Below are 27,238 nucleotides of genomic sequence, written 5' to 3' on the forward strand. Positions count from 1 at the left end.
TGCCGAGAGGGAGGACATCGCCACCGCCGGTGACGGCGCCATCTAGGATCCCCTGGAGGTGGACTACCGGCGGCGGAGTCGAAGATTGCTTCTGGCTCTACCGGAGAGCAACCCAAGAGCACCGTCGGGAGTTTTGTCATCATATCCGAGCCATTCTTGTACTTGTAGGTATGGATCTTCTCAAGTTTCAACAACTTGGAACTCACAACTTCTTGAATCCAGTGATACATTACATCAATGTGCTTGGTTTGAGAGTGAAAACTTGGATTCTTAGCAAGATGGATAGCATTATGACTATCACAAAACATATTCTAAATTTGTTGCTGCATCCCAACATCTACAAGAAGTTTTTCACCCATAACACTTCATTTACCCGCAAAAAAAAACACTTCATTTGAAGCCTCAACCGCTGAAATGTGTTGACATGTTCTGCATGTTCATCGCTAGTGTTATGTTAAGATGATAGTATCATGAATCGTTTTTTCCTTTGGTTTGTGGGAAAATTGGACACATTGACAAGAGTTGCTCTGTTAAGTTGAAGAGAGGGGAGGAACCACAGTATGGGAAATGGCTTAAATGGGTGCCGCAGAAGAAGGGGAACCAATATGTAAACCAACGGAACTGGTATGATCGGAATGGAGGAAAGAACCTTAGTCTCAGTAACTTTGTAAGGGGGTCAGGGAGCGATAGCCCGTCGTGGCGCAAGGATGTTGGGACAATTCTAGCTAATGCAAGCATAATAGATGGAAGTGTGAAGGATGGTACCAATCCTTCAATAACTACAGAGAGGAAGGATCTTAACAATGTTGTGGGCGAGGAAAAACAGTCGCTGATCGGGGAAGGAAAGGATGGAGGTAATAATAGGGTGACCTTGGAGGAGGGGAAGGAAGGTATGGTACAGGAGAGTAGTCCTGCAATGATACTGGACGTAGGGGTTGCAGTGTTGGAAGAAGTAGGAAAAAATAAAGAGGTGCAGGAGACAGAAAATAAGGACCAAGAGGACAGTGTGTGTGGAGGTGGGAAGGTAGAAAATGAGAAGTCGGGTAGGAAGAAGTTTAAGAAGGTTGTGCGAAATGTGGAGAACACAACATCAGGTGTGGGGGGGAGTTTTGACAAGAAGAGGGGCGCTGAGGAGATGGACGTCGATGTGCAGACAGATCCGAAGAGGAGTAAAGGAACTCTGGTAGCATATAGCAAGAATGAGAGTCAGACTATCAATGTGAAAGCGGGGCTGTCAGAACAGCCTCGCGTGCATCAATGAAGATTGTAGGTTGGAATGGTCGGGGGTTGGGGAACGGCCCGGCCATTCGAGGTCTTCTGGATCTCCAGAAGAGGGAGGACCCCGATGTACTTTTTGTGTCGGAAACGAAATTGAAGGGAGAGAAGTTGGATTGGTTGAGGTGGAAATTGGGTATGCCCAATATGCTAGTCAAAGACTGTGAAGGTCAAAGTGGAGGGCTAGTTCTATTCTGGAAGAATGAGGTCAATTTGAGACAAGTGGGTTTTCAGTCTAGATATCACATTGACACTGAGATCATGGAGAAGGACGGTTTTGTTTGGAGATTTACAGGAATATATGGTGAGCCGAAGACTGAAGAAAGGGATAAGACATGGCAATTGATGCGTACTTTGAAGCACCAAAATGATAAACCTTGGTTGTGTGTAGGGGACTTTAATGAAATTTTATATGCATGGGAGAAGGAAGGTGGTGCACCAAAACCGCAGAGGCAAATGGACAAATTTAAGGAGGCACTAGAGTGTTGCGCTTTGGATGATCTCGGATTTGTTGGTGATCCATTCACCTGGAGAAACAATAGTCATTCAGCTGAGAATTATGTGAAGGAAAGATTGGATAGGGCGGTGGCAACGCAAGGTTGGAAGGATAGATTTCCTGCTTATAAGGTGGTGAATGGCGACCCACGTCACTCGGATCATCGGCCGGTTATAGTGGACACGCATGGGGGTCTGACTAAACGGTTTAACTCGACCCGAAATTTAATGCCGAAGTTTGAAGCGAGGTGGTTGGAGGAACCAGAATGTAGGAGTATTGTAGAGAATGCATGGGGTATGGAAGTGGGAGTGAATAACAAAGGGGTAACAGCGGCTGTGAGAGGAGTTCTTGGCAACCTGGTTGATTGGAGTAAGAATGTTCTGGGGGAGTTGGAGAAAAGAATAAAAAGAGTTAAGAGAGAATTAGAAGAGTGGAGGAGGAAAGATATAGGGAGGGTGCAACTACATAAAGAGCAGGTGCTTCGGTTTAAGCTAAGTCGGTTAGAAGAGCAAAGAGAAACATATTGGAAACAACGTGCACATGTAAGCTGGATGAAGGAGGGTGATAGGAACACAAAGTTCTTTCACACATATGCTTCAGAGAGGAAGAGGAGAAATCATATAAAAAAATTAAGGAAGGAGGATGGTGGTGTGGTGGAGGAGGAGGAGGCCATGAAAGAGGTGGTTACTAACTATTTTACAAATCTGTTTACATCTTCTACAGGTACGCGGATGGAGGAGCTTATGGATCGTATTGATCCACGAGTCACCCAGCCAATGAACGAATTGCTTTGCAAGGAGTTCACCGGGGAGGAGGTGGTTGAAGCATTGGAGAGTATAGGTGATCTCAAAGCACCAGGACCAGATGGTATGCACTCAATTTTTTACAAGAAGTTTTGGGATGTGGTGGGAGAGAAGGTAACCGATGAGGTGTTATGTGTGCTGAATGGTGGTCCTATGCCTCCGGACTGGAATGATACATGCATTGTGCTGATTCCAAAGACAAAAGAGCCGGATAATATGAAAGATTTGCGTCCAATAAGTTTATGCAATGTGGTGTACAAGCTAGTTTCGAAAATTCTTGCAAATAGGTTGAAGCAGATTTTGCATGAGATCATCTCTCCTAATCAAAGTGCTTTCGTGCCGGGGCGTCTAATCACGGATAATATTTTACTGGCTTATGAATGTACACACTTTATGAAGACAAAAAGAAGGGGGAGGGAGGGGTATGCAGCGGTTAAATTGGACATGAGTAAGGCTTATGATCGTGTGGAGTGGAAATTTTTGGAGAGAATTATGAGGAAGTTGGGGTTTGCGGATAGATGGGTGGATCTAATCATGCAATGCATTACCTCGGTCAGCTATCAAGTGAAAGTGAATGGTGTTTTAACCGATGCGTTTAAACCACAAAGAGGGTTGCGACAGGGGGACCCGTTATCACCATACTTGTTCCTTATTTGTGCAGAAGGGTTCTCATCCTTGCTGAACAGGGCGGAAGTGGAGGGAGAATTGGAAGGAGTAAGAATATGTGATGGAGCTCCGAGTTTTAATCATCTTTTGTTTGCAGACGATTCACTAGTACTTATCAAAGCTACGCAAGAAAGTGCTACGTCACTGCAGAATATGCTACAACTTTATGAAGATTGCTCGGGGCAAACGGTAAATTTTGATAAGTCGTCAGTGATGTTTAGTGAAAACACAAGAGATGGAGACAAGGAAAATGTCCTTCAGGTACTGAATATACGCGCCGAGGCAAGGACGGAGAAGTACCTCGGCCTACCGGTTTATGTAGGTAGGTCGAGATCAAAAACTTTTGAATATATTAAAGATAGAATTTGGAAGAAAATTCAAGGGTGGAAAGAGCGAATGCTATCTAAGGCAGGGAAGGATATTCTCATTAAGGTGATTGCACAAGCTATTCCAACCTTTGCCATGTCATGTTTCGATTTGACACAAACTCTTTGTGAGCAGATAAGCACCATGATATGCAGGTTTTGGTGGGCACAACAAGAAAATGAAAATAAGGTCCATTGGCTAAGCTGGGAGATTTTATCCAAGCCCAAGAAAGAGGGAGGCCTTGGCTTTAGGGACCTCTATGGATTTAATATAGCTATGCTGGCAAGGCAAGCTTGGAGGATGCTTATTGATTCAGAGTCTCTTTGTGCCAGAGTGCTTAAAGCAAGGTACTTCCCAAATAACTCTATTTTAGAGGCTACAGCTACTACTGGTATCTCTTACGCTTGGAGGAGCATTCTGAAGGGGATACAACTGTTGAAAGAAGGTTTGGTATGGCGGATTGGTGATGGAAGTAGTATTAATATGTGGGCAGATCCGTGGATACCAAGGGAAGGGAGAAGGCAGCCAATCACCCCAAGAGGCCAGAGAATCCTTACGAAAGTAAGTGAACTAATTGATCCAATGACAGGTCAATGGGATGAAATGCTAGTCAGAGATACATTTTGGGAAATGGATGCCAAGTTGATTCTGGAAATACCCATTCGTGATGAATTTGAGGACTACCCAGCTTGGTACTTTGACAATAAAGGTGTGTTTTCAGTAAAGTCAGCCTACCAAGTTTTTATTCGAATTCGAGATAGTGAGCGGCAGGACTCGTCGGGTACACAGGAGGAAGCCAGCTTTTGGAAAGGAATATGGAATTTGCCATGTGTGCCGAAGGTTAAACAATTTATGTGGAGGTTTGCCCACAACAGTTTACCTCTGTTGATGAACATTAAACGCAAGGGAATGGAATGTGAAACCCTGTGTGTATGCTGCAGAAAATTAAATGAAGATGGTGCACACTTGTTTCTCAAATGTAAGAAAGTGAGAGAGATATGGGTGAGTTTGGGTCTAGAGACTTTGTGTGATCGTATGAGTACATATCAGAGTGCAGCAGCGGTGGTGCAGGAGATCTTGAAGCTTGATGATAATGAGAAGGCAACTGTCTGCTGTTTGCTTTGGCGTTGGTGGCTACGTCGCAACAAACTGAATAAAGAAGGGAAGGCAATCTCGTTGGCTGAGCTGTCTGGGCAGATCAAATACTGGGCTGTTGGATCCATGCTTTACAGTAGGGGAGACAAGAAAGAGAATACAGTGCCTCAACTGCAAAGCTGGAGCAAACCAATAGGCGATGTGCTGAAAATTAATTGTGATGGATCGTTCCAGGAAGCAAGGCGATCCGGCGGATGGGGTTTTGTTGTGAGGGACAGTGTTGGAACAGTCAGGGGAGCGGGAGCGGGAGCAATCAAATATGCAGCCAGTGCAATACAGACGGAGGCTATAGCTTGTGCGGAGGCAGCGTCGGCAGCTGCTGAGTGGGGGATGGGACACGTACTGTTCGAGACAGACTCTTCAAATCTTGTAAGAGCCCTGCAGACTTCGGAGTATGACTTGGCGCCTGAAGGAGTCATCTTCAGAGATATACGCTCATTTCTCCAGCTTAATTTTATTTCGTTTAAGATTTGCTTTGTTCCTAGAGTTTGTAATAAAGTCGCGCATGAGCTTGCGACAGTGGGTGCAAACCAAACTGAAAATCGGCTGCTATGGCCTGATGAAGTACCAAACTTTGTAAGTGTGATGGTGGCCAGCGAGTTGGCTGAGCCAAGTTAATGGAATCGGTGTGTTCCAGTTCAAAAAAAAAAAATGTTCATGTGGGGCGTGGCACAATGTGCATTTTATGTCGATCTATCACACGGTTTTCATTGAAAAATTCGGGAACTTGCTGAAACAACTTTTGGGCAAGTAGGATGTTCTTGATTGCATGTTTTGGATCACCTACAAAGATCGGATATCTTGCTTTGTATTTTCATACCAAGCTTCCAAATGATCCACTTCGAACAAGTCAGCCAATAGCATACTGGCTAGCCTAGGTTCAATACTCACCTCTGCTATAATTTAACCCTGCCATAATTTAACTGATTACATGGTTTCCGTTTTCTTAGTATGATCTTATTGGGTTGATGTGACATTTACATGTGGAATTCAACTCATAATTTTAATCAAAGATAAATAAATGCAAGTAAACAATAAATATTACAAATATGGAAAGGAAAGTATTGTAGAAAAAATATGGGAAGGAAACAATTACACTTCTACAAGTTCAGAAGTTCAATTTGCTGATGGATTCGAACACTAGGCCCACCACCGCTTAAAAAAAAAAGAACACTAGGCCCACTTTGTGCCGCAACCGACTTCGGATAACGGGTGCGTCAGACCCGTCCAGTACCCGGCCCACGACCCACCCAACCAAGCGGCGCCAGTTCTCTCCCTGTCCATCGTCTTTCTCCCCGCCTCGCAACGCAAACCCTAGCCTGCTCGCTACCACCTCCTTGCCCGCCGGCCATGTCGAAGCGCCCGAGGCTCGAGGGCTTCAGCATCCCGCGCCCCACCTCCTACAGCTTCGAGCGCTCCCAGCCCGCCCCGCGGCTCTACGTGCCCGCCGATGACGACCTCGACGACATCGCCTTCTCGGACGACGCCGCCGCGCCCTCAGACGCCGCGGGTGGCGGGAAGCCGGAGGACGACGAGATCGACCCGCTCGACGCGTTCATGGCGGAGATCCAGGAGGAGATCCGCGCGCCGCCCCCGCCGCCCAAGCCCGAGGCGCTCCGCCGCGCGGACTCCGACGAGGACGACGACCCCATGGAGAGCTACCTGCGTGCCAAGAAGGACGCCGGGCTCACGCTTGCCGCCGACGTTATGAACGCCGGGTACAACTCCGACGAGGAGGTGTATGCTGCCGCCAAGGCCGTCGACGCCGGCATGATGGAGTACGACTCGGACGACAACCCCATAGTAGTAGCGGACAAGAGGAAGATAGAGCCCATACCGCCGCTAGACCATTCGACCATCGAGTACGAGCCTTTCAACAAGGATTTCTATGAGGAGAAGCCGTCAGTTTCAGGTGAAACTCTTGTTCCTCCCCATGATAGCAGACGATGTTGAACTTATTTCACCGTTTGATTTTTGGCATACGTATCGTTACCTGTCAATTGAGCGTCATGTTTAGATTACACCGTTGGGCTACTTCAATTTGATATCACCGTATGAGCTCTGACCAGAGGTCTAGCTTCTTTGCTCTGCTTAGTAAATCACAAGTGATAAACCTGGTCATTCCAATTGGATGCTAAGATCTGAAGCACTTTTGCTCCCCATGATAGAATAGCCAGTTTAACTTACTTTGCAGTTTGATTGAGCATATATATCGTTACCTGTCAAATGGGCGTCCTGTGTAGATTATTACCGTTGTGCTACTTCAATTTGATCTCACCACTATGAAATCTGACCAGAGGTCTAGCTTACTTAGTGAATCAAGTGATGAACCCGGTTATTACAATTGGATGTTAAGATCTGAATGCTCCCTTGTCTTGAAATGGAAATTATGCCTTTCACAATTTGGGGATCACTATTTTAGATGGCATGCTTATTGTTTGAATGCCGTCTAGTTGTATAGTACCTCCCAAGTCTGTGTTATTTTGAGATGGGGGAACCGGGTCATCACTTCTTTACAATATCACCAGTCCAAGTTACCCTTCATTAGGACAACAGCCGAAGAGCCATAATATCGCGTCTTATTTCAGTGTAGTACTCACTGTAATTGCTAGTATTAAGAAAGTGGAGCCTTTTTGTTGTTTATCTTATGTTTCCATCCTCTTTTACTGACCCTCCTAAAAAATAGATTGATGAAGCCTATCTATGTTTTAAAGTGAAACTGCAATGGTGCAAGTACTTTTTCATGTTTGATGCGGTAACAACTAGCATGATGTGCATTGAGTATAACTTCTACAGATTGGTCATTCTCATTTTGTATGGTTTAGCAATTCCTACTTGAAGGCATCTATTGACTTCGTACTTGTCTCTTGTAGGGATGAGTCCGGAAGAGGTGGCTGATTATATGAAAAGTTTGTCAATTCGGGTTTCAGGCTTTGATGTGCCAAGGCCAGTTAGAAACTTTGAGGATTGTGGGTTTCCTGTGCAACTGATGAATGCTATTGCGAAGCAAGCCTATGAAAAGCCGACCACAATTCAGTGCCAGGCTTTACCTATTGTACTATCAGGGAGAGATATCATTGGTATTGCAAAAACTGGTTCAGGGAAAACTGCAGCATTTGTTCTCCCTATGATTGTTCATATTATGGATCAGCCTGAGCTTCAGAAGGAAGAAGGTCCAATAGGCGTCATCTGTGCTCCAACAAGAGAATTGGCGCATCAAATATACCTCGAAGCTAAGAAGTTTGCAAAGCCTTACAACCTTCAAGTAGCTGCTGTTTATGGTGGTGTTTCTAAATTTGATCAGTTTAAAGAACTGAAAGCAGGCTGTGAAATAGTTGTTGCTACCCCAGGGAGACTGATAGACTTGCTTAAGATGAAGGCATTGAAGATGTTTAGGGCAACTTATCTGGTTCTTGATGAAGCTGATCGCATGTTTGATCTTGGATTTGAGCCACAGATCCGGTCCATTGTTGGTCAAATTAGACCAGACCGACAAACCTTGCTTTTCTCTGCAACCATGCCATACAAAGTGGAACGTTTGGCTAGAGAAATTTTGAGTGACCCTATTCGAGTCACAGTTGGTCAAGTTGGGAGTGCTAATGAAGATATCAAACAACTTGTTAATGTACTCCCTTCTGATGTTGAGAAGATGCCGTGGCTTGTCGAGAAAATGCCTGGGATGATTGATGATGGAGATGTTCTTGTATTTGCAGCTAAAAAGGCTAGAGTCGATGAGGTTGAGAACCAGTTGAATCAGCGAGGATTCAAAGTTGCAGCACTTCACGGTGACAAGGATCAAGCTTCTCGGATGGAGACATTGCAGAAGTTCAAGTCTGGGATTTACCATGTTCTTGTTGCAACTGATGTTGCTGCACGTGGTCTGGACATAAAGTCAATCAAAACAGTTGTCAACTTTGATATTGCAAAAGAAATGGATATGCATATTCACCGCATTGGAAGAACTGGCCGCGCTGGTGATAAAGATGGCATCGCATATACTCTAATCACACAGAAAGAAACACGATTTGCAGGCGAACTGGTTCATAGTTTAATTGCTGCTGGTCAAGATGTGCCCAATGAACTTATGGATCTGGCAATGAAGGTGTGTTCCTCTAACTTATCTGGGAATTTTTGCGCGTTTTGTCAGCTGTACACATTGTAGTTTAAAATTTATCACGGGCAGCAATGTGCATACTGTCATTGCAATTTACATAGTCATTATCATGAACACAACCCCTCTTAACTGACTTTTTTTTTTAAAATTTCAGGATGGGAGGTTCAGATCAAACCGCGACTCCAGAAAAGGTTTGTCCTGTTTATTTTGATACACAGCATTTTATATGGATGAATGTTTTAGAAAACCGATTATACTAACAATTAATTGTGTTAATCAGGTGGAAAGAAAGGTGGCAAAGGAAAAGGTAGTGGAGGCGGTGGTGGAAGTGGAAGTGGTGGTGGTGGTGCACGTGGGCGCGGCCGTGGCATACGTGGAGTTGATTTTGGCCTTGGCATTGGCTACGGTGATTCCGGGCCACAAGTACCTGCCCCAAGATCTGCCACTGTAAATACGCTGAAGACAGGAATGATGCAAAATTTCAAGAGTAGCTTTGTCTCAGCGTCTTCGAGTGCGCCAAGCAACAGCGCACCTTCGAGGGGTGCAGCTCCCTTTGTAAAGCCGGCACTCCGTGGTTTTGTTTCTGGTGGCACCATAGGAGGAGGACCCCCGGCGCCCTCATTTGTCCCCGCAGCTAGACCTGCAGGAAACAGTAACGAAAATGGGAACTCAAACCCTGAGCGGTACGTGGCTCATGGTACATCGACACAGAAACACTTTATCCTTGCTGTACTCTCTATTCAGTTTGCTAACAACCAGTCAAAATTCCTGTGAATTGCAGCTCGAAGGAGCAACGAAGGGAGAGAAAGCGGCCGTCAGGATGGGATCACTAATAGACCTTTGAACTCCCAGTGTACCAAATTGTCTCCAGTTTTGTTTTATTACCTTCGCAAAACATATTGTTGTAAATTGTAGTTTACATGATGTGAATGATAAAATTGTTGTTCCTATTCCAGTAGTGTATTCCAGTAGTGAGTTGTCTATTCCTGACCTGAAGCATTCTTACATTCATTCGGTCAAAATGTGGAGATCACTGTATCAAGTATGGTAAAAAATGGTTGTGAGACGCTACAACTCTTGTCTTGTGTTAAAGGGCAGTTGATTGGTTGTTCTTTGATCCGTATTACTACAGAATATGTCAATTTTGCTAACAGAGTAACTAATTTGAATATCACAGATACCATTTCTTATGGCCTGTGAAAGATGATGCAGCAGTGTGGTATATAATGCTATTAAAAGTTAAAGCATGCAGTGAAAAACAGTCAAAATAGGCCATCCAAAATGGGTAATCATGTGATGTGTTTGTGGCCATTTTGCCTAGTTTTTTCTTAATGTCTTGTGTTGTTTGTTAATTATGCCACGAACCATATCTTCCTTTAGTTTGTGGAATGCGTGATGTAACCTGTGTGAGCAGAGAAGATGCATTGGAGCAGGTCGTGTGTTGATACCTAGGTTACATAACTTGAGCAGATCCTTTAGTTGACAGGTTTGGCACAGTAAATTGAACTATTGACGCCCAGTGCTTGGGGTGCAGCAGTGTAAATCCATTGCCATGCTTTTCGCGTCTTTGCTACAGTAGTAGTTGGACAGTTCAGGCGATTTTGACAAAAAATAACCTAAAAGTGAAAGATGTGCACAGACTAACCTTTTTGTGTGGCGCCCTTCCCATCGACGCCACACCTCACTGTGTGACGCCCATGCGAGCGGTGCTACACATCCATGCCGACGTGGCGTGGTCGATGCTGCGTCGTTGACCAGCCGACGTGGCAGGGATGTGTGGCGCCGCTTGCATGAGCACCACACTTTCTAATGGGAAGGGTGCCACACATCCACTTAAGTGAACCGTCCGCGCCCGCCCCAGCCCGACCCAGCCATTCTCCTCTCTGTTTCTTCTTCCCTCAAGAACAAGGCTGGCGGTTCCTCTCTCCCCCCCACCAAATCTCTCCCCAAATCTCTTCTATTTCTCCAGATCTGTCCGTGGAGATCGTTCCCAACCCGTTCCTTGAGGTAATCTCCTCCGTTCTCCTTCTTTTCATCCAATGAATTGATGGATTTGGTTGGATCTACATGTGAAACCCTAGATGTGAAATCCTAGGTTGATTTGAGGGTGGATGTAGATTTGGTTGGATTTTAGGGTTTGTTGAAATAGGAGAAATTGTAGGGCTAGGTTGTATGGCTAGAAACCCTAGGTTGATTTGTGTTGATTATGGTAACTAATGAACACATGTATGTATGTGTTGTTCACATTATGCTAGGGGGATGGAAAGAATTGGTCATGTTCATCATGTGGACAAGGATGCTTTTTTGAAGGAAAACCTAGAGCCAGACCCGGAAGAAGTTGACTTGGTGTTTGACCGTAGCCCTAGCTCTGCCGAGGTGGTAGCACAAGGGAGGATTGAGTTGAATTAGAATGAGCCAAATGATGGTGTTGAGCTAGAGGGAAGACACAATGTGGGGTTTGGAATGCACACCCGTTGGAAGACAATGCGTATCAACTCCGAGAAACGTTGGTCCGTTTACAAGGAGATGGTGGCCGAGTCACAAGACAAGGCTTTGGAGTTGTTTGCAACCAAAACTGTTGATGCTCATATGGAGCTTGACCTTAACCGGCGCTCCTCCCTCGTTGAAGGTAGGAGTCCACCGCCCATGAGCCAAGAAGAAGCCAACGAATCTCCTATTGTCCAATCTCCCATTGCCCAAGATCCATCGTTGGAGAAGGAGTATGACGAGCATGACGATGGTGATAATGGTTTCGAGATGAATTACAACAATATCGGTGATTTGGATACATATTTGACGCAAGAGGACATGAACCACTCCATTCCTTATTCCCGATGCTATGCCTCAGACTCGGATGATGATGGACCCGATGAAGAAGTTGATGAGGATGGCCTGACGGCTAAAGAAGCTGAAAGAGCCGAGATCTTCAAGAAGGTAACTGGACGGGATATTCGGATACCATTGTTCCGTGATGTTAGTTTTGCGGATGGAGCCATGGTTGATGGTGGCAAAAGTTTACTTGTTGGAGCGAGGCCAATTTTCAAGAGAGATGTGGGTGCGAAGACGGCTATGATCTCTAAAGGGCTCACGTTTGATACCTTCTTGGAATTGAAGGTATGGTTTAAGGAATTCTCGATTAAGCATCATCGCAGTTCAATTGAAGGTATTGTTGAAGGAGTTCTTGGAGTATCATGGAGTGCAAGTTTGACCAGATCCGGAATGGAAGGTTGTGAAACGTGGAAGAAGAAAGACAAAGAGGTATCACGGAGATATGGACAGATGAGGTCATTCGGAAAACAAATTATTCCAAGAGGCTCGCAAGCCAACTAATTGTGGATCATGCAATAGTAAGGGGCACAATAGAAGAAAATGTACAAACGGCAAGAAGTCAAAGGGCAATGATGCTAGCACAAGCCAACAATCAAGTAGCCAACAAGCTTCAAATCAATCTCCAAGCCAACAACGTCCTAGTCAACAAACTCCAAGCCATGAAAGTCGAAGCCAACAAGTTCCTGCGCAACAAGGTCCAAGCCAACAAGCTCCAAGCCAACAAGCCCCAAGGCAACATGGTCCTAGGCAACAAGCTCCAAGGCATCAAGCTCCATATCATCAATCACAATGGGGGCAACCTCCAAGGTACATCTGGGCATGGGCAGCCCGGCCCGGACGGCCCGACCCGAAAATCCCGGGCCGGGCCGGGTCGGGCTTGCACTTCGGGCCGGGTTCGGGCCTGAAATCTGAGCCCGAACGTCGGGCCGAGCCGGGTTCGGGCCTTCATTTTTGTGCATTTTAGCCTGGTCGGGCCGGGCTTTTTGCTCGTTCGGGTCGGGTTCGGGCTTAATTTATAGGCCCGACGTCGAGCCGGGTTCGGGCTTAATTTATAGGCCCGACGTCGGGCCGGGCCGGGCTCGGGCCTGATTTTTTACCCGCGAACTTTTTTAAGCCCGGCTCGAAACCCGGCCCGGCCCGAACTTTGCACAGGTGCACTCCAAGGCAACCAAGGATTCATGTAGGGCTTACTAGAGGTCGCCATGGTGGACGTCGGGGTGGTAGTATGCTAGGATACCTAGCGGGTCTTTTTCCGTATGTGTCTCCAATATATTAATTGTATTGTACTTTCTATTTTCCAATTCCTTGACTCATTTTGGTTTTTTTCACTTTTGTTTTCAGATATGGCAACTCAACCCATCAAGGGGAAGGAGGCGTGGGAGGGCAATGACAAGGAGGAGTCCGTTTGGAAGGAGGCTTTGAGGACGGTGCGGAAGAGGGAGAAGGAAGAAGTTGCAAGGACGGAGAAGGATGAGCATGGCAAGAAGATGGCCGACCGTGCCCGTATGCAAAGGGAGTATGAGCAATACATATGGCGCGAGAAGAAGAGGAATGAGAAGCTTCAGGCCGAACGGGACCGCACATGGAGGGCCGAATTCCAGAAGAACATGCTACTTGCGCGACTAAGACGGGAGAGGGCCAACAGGATGCACCTAGAGGAGGTGGATAAGGAGGCTGAGCGCATAAGGGAGGAAAGAGCTCGAGCGGAAGCTTCAAAGACGGAGGAGAGCCATCGTTTCTTCGACGAGGTGGTTCAGCTGGCTCATGACATTAGGGAGAATGAAGAATTGGCTGAAGAATCTAGGAAGAAGGCGAAGGGGGGGGGGGGGGAGCTTTCGCCACGCAGTGATGTCTGTTTGGCTAGGTTCTTGTTGTCGAACCTTTATGTTGTCGAACCTTCATGTTGTATGAACCTTGATCTTGTCGAACCTTATTGTAATTCAAACCTTGATGCTGTCGAACCTTGATGTCGTCGAATCTTATGTGTACTCTGAACCATTATGTTGTCTGATAGATGTTGTGTGCAATATTGTTTTCAAAACTGTTGAAATATGGTATGACTTGTCATGGTTTAGCACAAGTCAATGTGTGGCGTTCTTGCATGGGCTAGGCGTCACACAGTGACGTGTGGCGATGATGGAAAGACCACCACACAAAAGGTTGGTCCGGTGAAATAATTTGACCAGAAAATCAGCCTGTGATTTCTTTCACTTTCAGGTTATTTTTTTCAAAATCGCTTGACAGTTCATCGCCTGCTGCGGTACAGCACAGCGCAGTCTCCTTGTCCATGCCGGGCGGGACCGCTGGAATGCGGGAGCACTGGCGTGCGGGTCCACAGAGAACATCTCTTTGGCAAACAGGCAACTCTGGTGGCCTGCGGCCTGCCATTGTCCTGGTACGACGCTGCGGTGCCTCTCTCCTCTTCTTCTTCTTCCATCCCCATTGGCGCTGCCCCACTTCGAGAAGAGAGGGAAATCACGCGAGAAGGGAGGCCATGCCGAAGCCACCGGTGGCGGAGCGGCCGCGGCTGACGCTGGAGGACTACGTCCTCTTCTTCGCCACCCACAGCGGCAACGGCCTCACCATCCACCTCCTCAACCAGATCCTCTTCATGCACGGCTTCATCAAGTTCCACAAGTCCAACAAGGTAGGTACCCCTCCTCCCCAAACCCCTCCCCGCTTTCCGGCTCATCCAACTCCACTTATACTTGTTAATCTCGCGCGCGCAGCCGGTCATCGTCGACGCGCTCAACTCGCTCGCCCTGCTGCGCCCGCGCCGCTCCACCGTCAGCATCAACGCGGCCGGGCCCCCGCCGCGCGCCGCGGCCTCCTCCTCCGCCGCCGAGCTCTCCGCGGAGGACGTCAGGCGCGACATCGAGGCCCTCGGCTGGCGCGCGTGCCCCGTCGGCTCCGTCCTCGCCGTCCGCGCCGGGGCCGCCCCCGTCCCCGTGCCCCTCGCCACCATGCCCCCGCCCGCCTTCCACCAGCGCGTCTCCCCGACCAGCGTGCTCGGCGCGTCCCCGCTCCTGTCCGGTTCCCCTCCCGCGGCGCCCGCGGCGCCGGGCGGGGCGGCGGGGGGGAAGAGGAAGCACTGGACCCCGCAGTGCAGGGGGAGGACGGCGGTCAGGCAGAGGGAGAAGCGCATCGTGGAGCTGCTCACGCTCCCGTCCGTCGAGGATTTGTCCGTCCTCCGAGGAGCAAGGGGAAGGCGCCGTCGCCTTCGCCATTGTTTGATCTGTACCCGTTTCGTATTTAGACCAAGCAGCCAACAACTGCTACTTGTTGATTTGGGCGTCCTTTGTGCTTTGGTGGTGATCTGATAGTCTGTGTTGATTAATTATGAAAACCATGTCGTCTGACTGTTTAGTTAATGCTAATTTAAGTCTGCCTTTGCGCGGTGTGTTTCAGTTTTCTGCCTTTGATGCTAATTCTGATCCTGGTTACTGGTCCCACTCCTTGCTCAGTTGAGTTCAGCGAGGAACTACATGTGCTTTCTCACATAATTTGCAAAACAATGATCTAAATATTAAGCATATACAATGGAATTAGTTAGTAATGTGAAAGATAGGATGATCAAATACCGGTTCGAGGCTGGATGGGATGACCTACACCGACCTTCATTTCTACGATGTTAAGATCATCGCTTTTGTGAAGCTTCGGCGGGGTATTAGGGTGCATCTACAACGGATGCCATCGAAAACGGATAGTTCGTTGATGTCCGTGCAGCCCGAAGGTGAGGCCCAACGGCGACCAGGAAATGGACAGCGGGCTTGAATATGTCCGTTTGGCCCCATTCCAAGCCTAAATTTGGGTTGGCTTTGCGGTGGCCTCGGACAGCCGATGCGTCGGTGCATGTCCTCCCTTTGTCTTCTCGACCTCGCTCTCCGCGACCGAGGAACTGGAATAAACGCGTGTTCACGCGTCTTGCCCACCGCCGCATCCTTCTCAATGGGGACTGTCGCTTTTGAGCCCACATCCTTCAATCTGGCCTGTCCACTGCTCTCCGAAAACCCTAGTCCAAACCCTCTGAAGCTTCTCGCGCGGTACCAATGGCGAAGGGACACCGCTGGTTTCGCCCCGCCCGCAACGACCATGAGGCAGACAGCTCAGGCTATGACGGCAGCGGCGACAACCGTTTCTTCCACGCACCCGTGCCTAGGCCACTGCGACCACCTCCCGTGCCGCGCTCTGAACGACGCACCAACGTTGAGGTGGAGGTGGCGCAACAGTACGCGGAGGCGGCCATACCGCGACCATGGAGGGGTTAGGAAAATGTGAGAAATTCTTGGAAAAAGTGGTGATTGGATGAAAGCAGAGGTTTGCCAAATCACCTCCCATCCCCAACCCTAGGCCTTGTTTACTTCTCTCGTATTTTCTTCCCAATGGTATGGGATGGGAGGATTTGGTGTTCACCCAATCCCCGAAATACCCTTCCCCAAAAATACACTAGTATGATGGAGAGTTTTTGATTTAGAAAAATGTGGGGATGGGAGGGGATGAGGGATACGATCAGCGGATTTTCCGGATACGAAATAATCCCCTCTCATCCCCATAAATACCTTAAGAACAAGGCCTTAGGAATTTGGAAATACTCTAGGTGTAGTAAAGAAGGCCTTAGAAAACAAGGACTTTGAAAAAGTGGGAATTGGGTGAAAACGCTTTATCCACTGAGCTACAGGCGCCCTTGTTGAATTAAATTTCTTATTTTGTTACTTACCTTTTGTTTTCTGAAATTACTTGTTACTTCGGCAATTCTCTATGATTATGCCCTATTGTCCCTGCAAGGCTGACCCGATCTCTCCCGGCTCCTCCTCTTCTTTCTTCTTCTTTCTTCGGCGACCATGATCCAAGCGGTGATGGTCATCAGTACTCTGGGAAAGCCCCGCCTCCTCAAATTCTACAACTTCCAGGTCCCGAACCTTCTCTATCCTCCGCCCCTTTCTCCTCTCTCCTTCTTCCTCTTTATGTTCACGCCCTCTCTCCTCTTCAACCGCCCATCACGTGCTCGGCCAATTTCCCCACCCAGTTCTGGAACCACTTCTGCCATAAATCAATTATGTGCTTGATGAGATGTCTTAGCGACTAAGCCCTGTTCTTTGTTTTCTCTGTGTTCATGGATTAAATTGTGGATGCAGGACCCCGAGAGGCACCAGGAGCTCGTCCGCAGCATCTTTCAGTGTACACTAGATTCGCTTCCCTGTTCTTTTCACCATTTGTATAGTGTGCTTGAGCTGCCGAGTCTCTTCTTGCAGTGCTGTCTGTGAGGCCGGAGGGTGTGAGCAATTTCGTTGAGACCGATGCAATCTTTGGACCGGTAATGCACCCTCTCAGGCTATCCCTGTCTAATCTAATCCAGTAGTAAATCTTGTGCAAAAAGGGAGAAATGACATGCAAATTCGAGCAGTGAACAAGGGAAATTGGAACATTCTTCCCTGGAAGGCAATTGGTTGTAACCTAACTTGCTATCTCACTAGTCAATCTGCGTGCAAGCTGTCCTACTGCTGACTACTAAGCATGTATGCAAATGCTTCAGAAAACTCTTTAAATGAGAGCACCAAACAACTATTTAGCATGTGTTGCTGCAAACAATTAATCAATTGTAAGATTAAATTGGTACTTCGATTAAACTTTTGTGAGGACAAAACTTAAATTATCTGACTAACCTTGTGACTATTTGACCTCCAATAAGTTGTAAGAAGGGTAAAAAGACGCATGATCTCCTTTTTCTCTTCACAGGGGACAAAACTGGTCTACAAGCATTTGGCGACACTATACTTCGTTTTTGTATTTGACAGCTCTGAGAATGAGCTTGCTATGCTCGACCTTGTACAAGGTAGCCTAAACCCTTATCAGCACACTTGTTTCTTCAGTTACTACGACTGATAGGCGCATGTGCAATGAAAGATAAGGCTTCACAGATATACTTTCGGGACGAAATATGTTGAGTGTGTTATCATGCTACACATTATTTCACATGTTTTGGTACAATCCCAGTCTACTGCCTCTCATGGATGTTTGTCTTATTACCATGGTTCTTTCAGTATTCAATATTGATATACAATTTGATTACATTTCTCTGTTCAGTATTTTCTATTCAAATTCTGATTCTTGCTAAACACTTATGCATGTCACCGCACTAGCACATTATTAGCATGCATTCTTTTGTCCATCTAATGCTTGGTGAAGTACTTATCATTGTTCTCCTGTTTCTGTCACTTTAAGATCTTCTTATCAACTCTTTGAGGTCATCAACTAATCTTAAGAAGCGTTATCTTGTCACAGTATTTGTTGAAACATTGAATAGATGCTTCAAGAATGTCTGCGAGCTTGACATTGTATTTAACTTCAACAAGGTACCATGATTCTCTTATTTGATATTTAATCTGGATAGTCACTACTATGATTCTCTCAACGAAAGCAGCAATTTCTGTTCCCCGCAAAAAGAAAATACGCTACTATAATAAAAATAAACAAAGTTCACACCATGTAGCATTGGTTTATTATGATCGTTGATTTGCTGCATGTAATATGTTTTTGGCACATGGATCATATCCGAGTGCGCAATGCAACAAAAACTTAAATATAATAAGATTCACATTACAGCTTGTTGCATATCTATTTCATTATCTGCTGCCAACCAAATTATCATAGTTGACATTCCAAGAAGCATTTTCTGGCTAAGTATATGCTTTTTAAGGTCTGCATATCTATTTCATTATCCACTACCGACCAAATTCTCACAGGGGAAATTCCAAGAAGCATTTTCTGGCCAAGTATATGCTCTTAAGTCTGCATTTCTATTTCATTATCCACTACTGATCAATTTATCAGAGTTGAAAATTGAAGCACTTTCTTGATAAAGGTATATGTTGTGAAGTCATGCTAGTGGCCCACCGAAGTACTTGCATATGAACAAAGAATCAAAAACACAGTTGAAGTGGTGTCTTAAGCACGATTCAGTTTGAAATACAAGTTAGGAAACATTGATAGATGTAATACCTAGTCTTCTCTAGATCTTAGCAACAATGACATAACTGTAATTTAATCATTAATGTCCAGTGTTCCACTGGAAGAGAGCTTGAAGGAAAATAGAGAAAGAGCCAACCCTATTGATCTTTAAACAGAAGACCAGTGACATTCGTTACTAAGCAATGGTGATAGTTGATTATTGAGATTTTTTTAAGGAAAAGGAAAGCTAGGGATGCTTTTGGTCCATAAGAACTCCAAAACCTGCTGATTCCTATGATGCTACTACCCTCAATCCCATTCTTGCTGTAGTGTTTGCATCCTTTAATTGATGGAAGTGTGTGTGTGTGTAGATATGCACAATTTTTTTCTGATCAGACAAAACTCCAGTTGTTCATCCCAGCAGTCTTTTCTCCTGTCATAGTGATGACTGATGAGCGCAGTACTACTTACGAATAACCACCATTCTTCCTCGGCTAATTGTAATATTAAATGCAGCTGCACGCAGTTTTGGATGAAATGATACTGGGAGGACAAGTGATTGAAACAAGTTCAGAGGAAATAATGAGATCTGTAGAAGAGATTGCGAGGTTCTTACTCCTCGATCGATCCTTTCTGCCCTCACCCTCCCATGTCCCGTTTTTATTCTTTAGTGCAATTCTAACAATGTTGCTCGCTACTTGACACAGGTTGGAGAAACAATCAAGCACGACAAGCCTCATACCAAAGTCGATTTCGCAGCGCTTCAGCCGCTGATTTTTTCCAGTCATTTTCAGGACAGAATTCGTAGGACCTTACCAGAAGAAATCAGATTGGTGTTCGAATTTATCTCCAGTGGCCTGTCAGTTCTCTGAAGTCTTGAGCATCTGCTATTCGACATGAAAACTTATTGGCTGACATACATATCTTACTGTCTCCCACCCAAGAGTTGTAAGTTGTAACCAGAAATGTGACGCACGCCGTGCATGCTGCATCTTTAGAAAGACACTTTTATTGTCTGATGATGTATGAATGCAGTGCTATATGCTCTTCTTTTGGTGTGTAACTCTGTTTTCCATTGGAAACATGTTTCTGTCTCGGAATTAATTCGACAAACAGCATTGCCTGATCATTTTACCATATATCCGTTGCACCATTACAACATTTCACCTCATCATCTCAGTTTTGGTGCTGACAGTGGTTCGCAGCATCCATGACGTCCCAGTTACTTGCAATGTCATTGTATGAAAGTTGACTAAGAAATGGCGAGGATCAAAGGTTTGCATAGACTGATATTAAAAAATCTACTAAAATAAAGGTTTTTTTAATAAAGGGCCGAAAATGGTGAATGGAACCTGGGTGCGCGCGCACCCATTTACGAAAAGTTCAAAAAATGCTATTTTAAAGTTTCCAAAAATGTGAAGTAAATTTTTGCATGTAGATATTATGTTGATACTTACTCGTGTGTGTTTTCACAGAAAAATACCATTTTGTGTGATCTACACTAAAATGACAAAATGCAAATTCCTATTCCTGTGAATAGTACAAATTCCTGTTCACTATTCTTATTTGGACATTTTGTCATTTTTATGCAGGCCACACCCAATGGTATTTTTTCGTGAAAACTCACACGAGTAAGTATCAACATAATATGTACATGCAAAATTTTACTTCACATTTTTTTGAAATTTTTAAATAGCATTTTTTTGAAATTTTCGTAAATGGGTGCGCGAGCACCCATGTTCCATTCGTCCGGGTCGCCCCCTCCCCTAGCTTTCAATATAGCAGCCGAAGTCACAGATTTCAGGTTTGTTATTACAACCGACAGGGGTAAACCTCCACCTGGTAATAAAAGGCAAGAAAAATGAAGGATTTTAACATGGAAGTTCTCTGAAGTGAAAATCATCGTGAGCTCGTTCTCTAGTTTGAGTCTATAAGTTGGTCACCAAGTGCTATGGAAATCCTCTACCTTCAGCTTTGGAAATTAAGGTGTTTGTGTAGAAAATTTCCTAAACTTTCAGAAACTAACCTACTGATTTGAAGTGCAAATTACATGAACAAAATTTACGATCCTGTAATATTCGAACCTACAAGCACAGAACTAAACATCATCGTCACGAGTCCAGACCAGCATATTACTCGTGCTTGCAAATTCCGATATTTCTAGAGCTCAGATTTCTCTCTCGCTAGGGTTTGAGGTGAGGAGCCGCTCCTCTCCCCCGCCCCCATGGCCGACCTCGGCGGCTACGACATGCGGCGGCAGCCGACTGCGGCGGAAGTGGTGGGGCGCCTCAAGGACGACGGCGACTTCGACGCCCTCCGCCGCGCCATCATCCGCAAGGTCAAGGACAACGTAAGCACGTGCTCCATCTCCCATCTCCCCCAAATTTCTTTGTCTTAGCGATCCGATTCCGATGTGGTTGCTCCTTCACGATGGAGCCTCGATGTGGCGAAATGGAATTCCCCCGTGGAGCTTTATTACTACCTGATTCATTACCCTTTATGTTTGTACTATATGTGAGTGCATTGCCCATAGAGTTGAAATCGTTCTGCATTGGTTCGATTCCTTTCTGTTCTGTGGTATGATTTGCCCCAGAGGGATCGATTTTAATTGAACCATAGATGTGAATTGAGGCGATCGTGCGTTTTCTATGTTTCATGTTGACAGTTGCTCGAGGGTTGTGTTGGTATTGAAAATATTATTTTTGGGTTCTTGGAGTTTTGCACAAATCGTCCAAGGAAGCTTGGAATGGGAATTTCTCCAGTGGAGCGCTATTACCTGACTCATTAATATTTTGATGTTTGGAAATTGGAATAGGCAGCAGTGCTGATAGAATGGAGCTCGTTCTGCATTGGTTTTATTTGATCTTTTCTGGTTGATGAGTATCAGCCAAGAACTTGCCTATAGGTGTTGCTTGATCTTTAACAGTAGTCACATCATCATTAGTAGGGATAACTAATACGGAGTACTATTTTGTAAGGCGAAAACACACGCACACACAAAGGTCATTTGCACCATGAACTCGATCTTGGTTGTATTGGATTGAAGCGGAACTCCATTCCATGGCGCAAAGGGAATGTGAGGAACTAATGTGGAATCCACATTCTTCAAATGTGGCTCATTTGCGCTGTTAGACTCTTTTAGCTGTTAGACTCAAATGTAAGGAACTAAGTGTGGATTGAAGCAGAACTCGATTTTGATTTTTGCTGTTAGACTCCTTTTCTCTGTTTTAGAAGTTTCCAGTCCACATTCTTCAAATGTGGCTCATTTGCGCTGTAAAACTATGTCACTGTGGTTGGGTTTCAATGTAACCGGGGGGAGCCCTTTTCTCTAAAAAATGTGGAATCCACAATTCCACATGGAACAACTTCTAAAACTCATGCAGTCCGAACAAAGATTGGCTTCGAATCTACATAACTTCAGACTTGTCATCCATATGAAACGTTGACGGCTGTCTATGTTACTCGGACATAGGCATGGGTGTCCGTATCTGACTCGGATTCAGGTTTCCGATTTGATAAGTTTTTTGTTGGACACAGCAAATAACATTTGGAATTTGATAATTTCACGAATTTGGTATGTCTGATTCGGCAATAAAAGGGCATGGATAACCATGTAACACTGCTTGAGGCCCGAGGATGTGAAAATTAAGCACAGGTTTGTGAAAAAAAAGGTCTGTAAACCGGTACATCATTTATCTCTTATTTAATTTCCTGTGAGAGACCAATGGTTTTGTCATATACTCATATTGGGACTATGGGAACGTTAGGCTCTACTTGTACAGATGGTGTGTGCAGCGTTGATGGGGAACTAAAAATGAATTACACATTTGGAAAAAAATAACTACAAGGTGGTAACGTACCTATTACCATCACATAGAAAGTTGTTGCTGTCTTGCTGATTGCCCGATTCCCATTTGAAGATTGATTTGAATTAGGCTGAAATGGAAATTAATGATAAGTAGGGAAAAGCTAGAACCAGCGCTTTGCTTTGAATATCCAGTAAGCTTATCACATCTAGATGTAGTAGTTGTTATCAGTCTGGTTCATCCCCTATAAGTAGAGATAGACAATCAAACTACAGCCATCATTGTCATTGATTGTCTGGATAAGCTCATTTGACATGCAGGGTGGTCAAAAGCAACAGAAGCTAGCATAGCACTTAAATTTCATTGATCGATATAGTTTGTAGTAGTTGATGTCAATTTCAGTGATCAATCTAGTTTTGAGGAATAGTTTGATAGTTTTATTGATCAATCCAGTTTTGAGGAATAACTGATATCATCGTTAGCAGTTACTAGTTCAATACATTGCAATGGTCTGGTCACATTGCACAATTATAATGTACTCTTCTTTTGATACTCCCTCCGATCCTAAAATAGTGTCGGTAGCCTTATACAAATAAGTTTTACATTTAAATCCTTGTAAATTCAAGAAAAGAAAGACACCTGTGCGTCCGCGTCACACGCGCGTTGTCTCTCCATTGTTCCAGGCAAAGTAAAGCTCTAATTAATTAACTGCATGCCTGGTCACACGTACGTACGCCGAAGGAACAACACGCCAGCCTGGTTGATGGGACTGCGGGCCAGAGCATAGAGTGTGGAGTGCGGGTTGAGGGTAAAGAAACGGTAAGGTGTTTTTTGCAAAATATCCTGTCTGAAATTTTTTCCGGATCGGACGGAGTACAACAATGCGGCGACTAATAGTCAACTGATGCCCTTTGCTCATTTATCAGCCAGTCATGTTGGATAAGCTGATTTCTAGGTGCTCAACTTCATCTCAAACTTTGTTCCAGTGGCATTGACTCTTTCATTATCTGATTAGGGTCTCTTTCCTTGCTAGTAACGTACACTATACTAGAGGTTTCCTGGTTCTGAGTTAGATGTTATCTGGTTTTTCGTTTTGTAAGTTAATCAATCTTGCCATGCTTCAACTCAACCGCAGGGTTCTTGACCATGTGTCGTTGTACTTTTAGTCTCATTTTGCATTTTAACATATGCCGTGGATTCCACCTTAATGACAGTTTCTGTGCAGGATTAATACCCTAGTATATGAAATCTGCTTATAATTGTTATGCTGCACCAAGTTGAATGAGAGTATTACATGGCCTGCAAAAAATGTTAGCAACCAAAAAATGTTAGCTTGATACTGTCCTGATTTGCGGAATGTGGCCTAATACCACACCGGCAGATAAGAACTTAACGCTGAGCAGTTCTAATGGCAAGTTATTTTGCAGGAGGTGCTGCGCAACAACATAATCGCAGAAGTCAAGCAGTCAACGGTACTTAGTGAAGATGGGTCTGAAAAGTTTAAATTAAAAGAACTCTCTGATGCAATTTTTCAGGATGTTGGGTAAGCCGGGCCTTCTTTCTCCTTCAAACATTTGCACTTGTTACCACTGTGTACTAGATATCAGCAACTTATCTGTACTCTGCTATGCTGCATTTCCATATTAGGAGCAAAATAATGGGCCAAATCTCAGACGAGGTATGGAGTGTCATCCAGTCGAAAGAAACAGATATCCGAGGAACAGTGGAAGTTATCTTCAACAGGATAATGAACCCTGAACAGCAACAGGATGCTGGCCCTTCGTCCAAGAAGCTGAAGAGAAATGACAAAGAGGAGCAAGTCTCGCCACCAAAAGCCTCAACCTCTGTTACAGCCAAGCCGGAAGAAGAAGATGATGATCCAGAGGCACCACCAGGGTTTGGTTTCAGTAACCATCAGAGCAGCAACAGCATGGTAAAGCTGGACCAGCCTTTGAATGGGGAGAATCATTCCCATGCGAAACCAAGTGAGGATAAGCCAGTCGATGCTGGTAGTTTGGGGGATGCCGACGATGAGGATCCTGATGTGCCTCCGGGATTTGGTTAATAGTCTTGCGATCTCCTATGACAGTGCCGGTGTTTCTTTGGCAGCAATGTTGGGGGAAGATTTCATGTTTGCTGCTTGAGAGGTGTATGTAGCCATGTTCATGCCAGCCCTTAGCTTTAGCTTTTGTTGTACGGAGTATTAATCAGAAGACTATCAATAGACTAAATGGTTTCCCCAATGATGACTTGAACATGCGCGTCGTCTTCGGATCGTGTTAATTTACTTCTTGAGAGTGGTGCCTATTTGTTTATCTATCTAATGACTGAAGCAGCAAATATGCACGTCTGCAAGTAAAATGGATTCTGTTTAAAGCCAATGAGTTATGTTTAGTTCTGTAGGGTGAACTGAAGCCCATGAATCATGAGTGCATATGAACTGTAGGGTGAACTGGATTCATATTTGTTGCTTGAGAGGCGTAGTTGTTCATATGAATCTTGAGTCATGAAACTATACCTGGGCAAAATTTGGGCCAGGCCAGGCCTAAAAAAGCCCTAAGCTAGAAATATAGGCCCGAGCCTGATCCAACCGTCGGGCCTAGAGATCACCCTGAAATGTGGAAAAGCCTGGCCCATCCAGACTCTAGCCTAAATCACATATTTTGGAGGAGACTTGCCCGGCCAACATGCAATCTTGGCCTGGTCCTGCCTAGGATTTTCACCAGTACAAAAAAGTGTTGGTGGCAACTGTCTTTATTACTCGACTCGAGCTCATGCGGCAATGGAGAAACCGAAGGAGATGAGAGTGCCGGTTGGGAGGTGAGGGGATTAGGGTGCAGAGTAAGGGTGTATGCTTTCAAAATAGTAACCGTGCGGCGCTCAGCAGGACATGTCTCTCGAAAAACAGGCTAAATCGACTGTTCCTCTCGGTTCAACTTTTGGTCTGCTTTAAACCCCGTGTTATGCAACATTTTGGTGCGAGCTAGGCTTCCAAACGGTCGAATTTTGGCCTACTGCATACGGGAAACCCCATTGTTGGCAAACCAATCAGACCCCAAGGGGTTGAAAGAAAAAAAAGTTGAGAAGCCGAAATCATGAGTAAACAATAAATTTAACAAAGGAAACATTTTATTGTGCGAGAGAGGCTGACATCAAGGACCCACCAGCCATCAACATAAATGGCTCGATCGGGAAACGTCAACCAGGTCGAAACAAAAGGGCGCGACAAAAAAATATAGAGCCATAGACGCCGCCATCGGGGTCCCACAGAGTATGTGAGTGCCGATTTGCGTTGACTTGGCCAGCGCACCGGAGAATTCCTCATCCACCGCGTAATGGACGATTTGTGATGGTTTTACCAAACCCGTGAGTGGTTAGCTATGGGATCAATATCAATGCATATGCCAAGCCATATTATCTTGTTGATGGCATTTATCGGACCGGACCATAGTAGTGAAGGCGGTCCTTAATCCTACAAAAGAGAAAACGAAGAGGTTTGCCTAGAGGCAAGAGGCTTGTAGAAAGATGTGGAGCGGGCATTTGCTATGATGCAAGCTCGTTGGGCTATTGTTCATCGCCTGCTAGATCGTGGAATGGAACGTGGAATGTTCGGACCATGTATGAGGCGATGATCGCTTGTGATCATGCACAACATGATCGTTGAGCAAGAGCGTGACAACAACCTCCATGACCAAGCATGGCAATTTCGGAGTGAGTTGGTCGAGTTGCAGCCCGAGAGGAATCAACGTTTGAGGAGTTTCTCCATATGCACACTAAGCTCTATGATAGCCACATATCCACTCATCTCCAAGCATATTATTGAGCATTAGTGGGCATTGTGAGGGCCTGAGAAGAATGAAAAGTAGTCATCCCATAGAATTTAAGTTGTTTAGTTATGAATTGTGTTCTTCTTTATTTTTGGCAATTCTATTTGTTTAATTATGGATTTTATTTGCATGTGAAAGTTGTCTTTTATTTGTTGATTGGGTGTAATAAGGAACTTGACATTATTTATATTGCAGTATTTATTTTCTATTTCTATGTGTTATTTGGAAAATATGGTGAGAAATGAATGAAAATGGCTTGGCCAGACCAAAATGCGTTGGGCCACTTGGCGTCAAAACGAGACCTGTTAAATATCCGCGGTCCATTTCTTATGTCTGAAATCTGTCATGCCGCTGGAGATGGAGATGCCCTAACTCTTTCTCAATGTTTGATCGTGGACATGTTTACTCGCTTATCTTCATTTTGGTCCGGCCCCCGATCAAAAGTTCGAAATTCAAAATCCACATCCATCCAAAAATTATTGGTTCCGTTGACCAGGTCTCCCTAATACGAGGACAAGGTGGCCTCGGCTTTCTTCCTTCCGATCCGATGAGCTGATCGGATCAAAAGGAAGCGGAAAAAGCCTGCAGCTGCCCAATCGTACTGGAACGCCATTAATTCCTTGCTCTCTGCTCTGCGCGCGTTTTCCGCGCAAGGCACCCCACCCGAGCAGGTAGCGTACGTGAGTTGCGTTGCGTACGAGCCTGCACCAAGCACGGGGGCGGGTCGGCCTTGGCCGAGACAAAGAACGAGGAACCATCTCGCAAAGCAGAGAAGAGAGGGGAGAGGAGAGGAAGATCTGCGGCGGATAGGGAGTCGAGAGGAGCGGCGGCCATGGCCGGGCCTTGGAAGAAGCCTCTGTGGGGAGGGCCCCTGACGCTGGAGAAGTACCACCGCTTCTTCGTCGATCCTTGGGGCGCCAGCATCACCAACGACCAGCTCAACCACGTTCGTG

At 45.4% G+C, this 27,238-nt stretch overlaps 3 protein-coding genes across 4 annotated transcripts; all 3 read left to right on the forward strand.

Moving 5' to 3' along the window:
- Positions 1-6,061: 6,061 nt before the first annotated feature.
- Positions 6,062-9,830, forward strand: LOC124682190 (DEAD-box ATP-dependent RNA helicase 24-like). Of its 2 annotated transcripts, none has more exons than XM_047216928.1 (5): positions 6,062-6,673; positions 7,635-8,863; positions 9,030-9,066; positions 9,156-9,558; positions 9,657-9,830. In XM_047216928.1, exons 1-5 carry the CDS (start codon positions 6,112-6,114, stop codon positions 9,706-9,708), a joined length of 2,283 nt encoding a protein of 760 aa, XP_047072884.1. In that variant the 5' UTR covers positions 6,062-6,111; the 3' UTR covers positions 9,709-9,830. The 2 variants fall into 2 exon arrangements, with proteins under 2 accessions (XP_047072884.1, XP_047072885.1); XM_047216929.1 differs by having other exon boundaries at positions 9,156-9,554; positions 9,653-9,830.
- Positions 9,831-16,870: 7,040 nt separating this feature from the next.
- LOC124682192 (AP-3 complex subunit sigma-like) lies at positions 16,871-19,650 on the forward strand. Its single transcript, XM_047216931.1, has 4 exons — positions 16,871-17,537; positions 17,987-18,057; positions 19,169-19,260; positions 19,360-19,650. Exons 1-4 carry the CDS (start codon positions 17,417-17,419, stop codon positions 19,424-19,426), a joined length of 351 nt encoding a protein of 116 aa, XP_047072887.1. The 5' UTR covers positions 16,871-17,416; the 3' UTR covers positions 19,427-19,650.
- A 1,135-nt stretch (positions 19,651-20,785) lies between these two features.
- LOC124682194 lies at positions 20,786-24,621 on the forward strand. The gene is made up of 3 exons (XM_047216933.1): positions 20,786-21,002; positions 23,886-24,001; positions 24,106-24,621. Exons 1-3 carry the CDS (start codon positions 20,877-20,879, stop codon positions 24,521-24,523), a joined length of 660 nt encoding a protein of 219 aa, XP_047072889.1. The 5' UTR covers positions 20,786-20,876; the 3' UTR covers positions 24,524-24,621.
- The last annotated feature ends 2,617 nt before the right edge of the window (positions 24,622-27,238 follow it).

The sequence above is a fragment of the Lolium rigidum genome, unplaced genomic scaffold (assembly GCF_022539505.1).
Source record: "Lolium rigidum isolate FL_2022 unplaced genomic scaffold, APGP_CSIRO_Lrig_0.1 contig_70191_1, whole genome shotgun sequence".
NCBI classification, from domain to species: Eukaryota; Viridiplantae; Streptophyta; class Magnoliopsida; order Poales; family Poaceae; genus Lolium; species Lolium rigidum.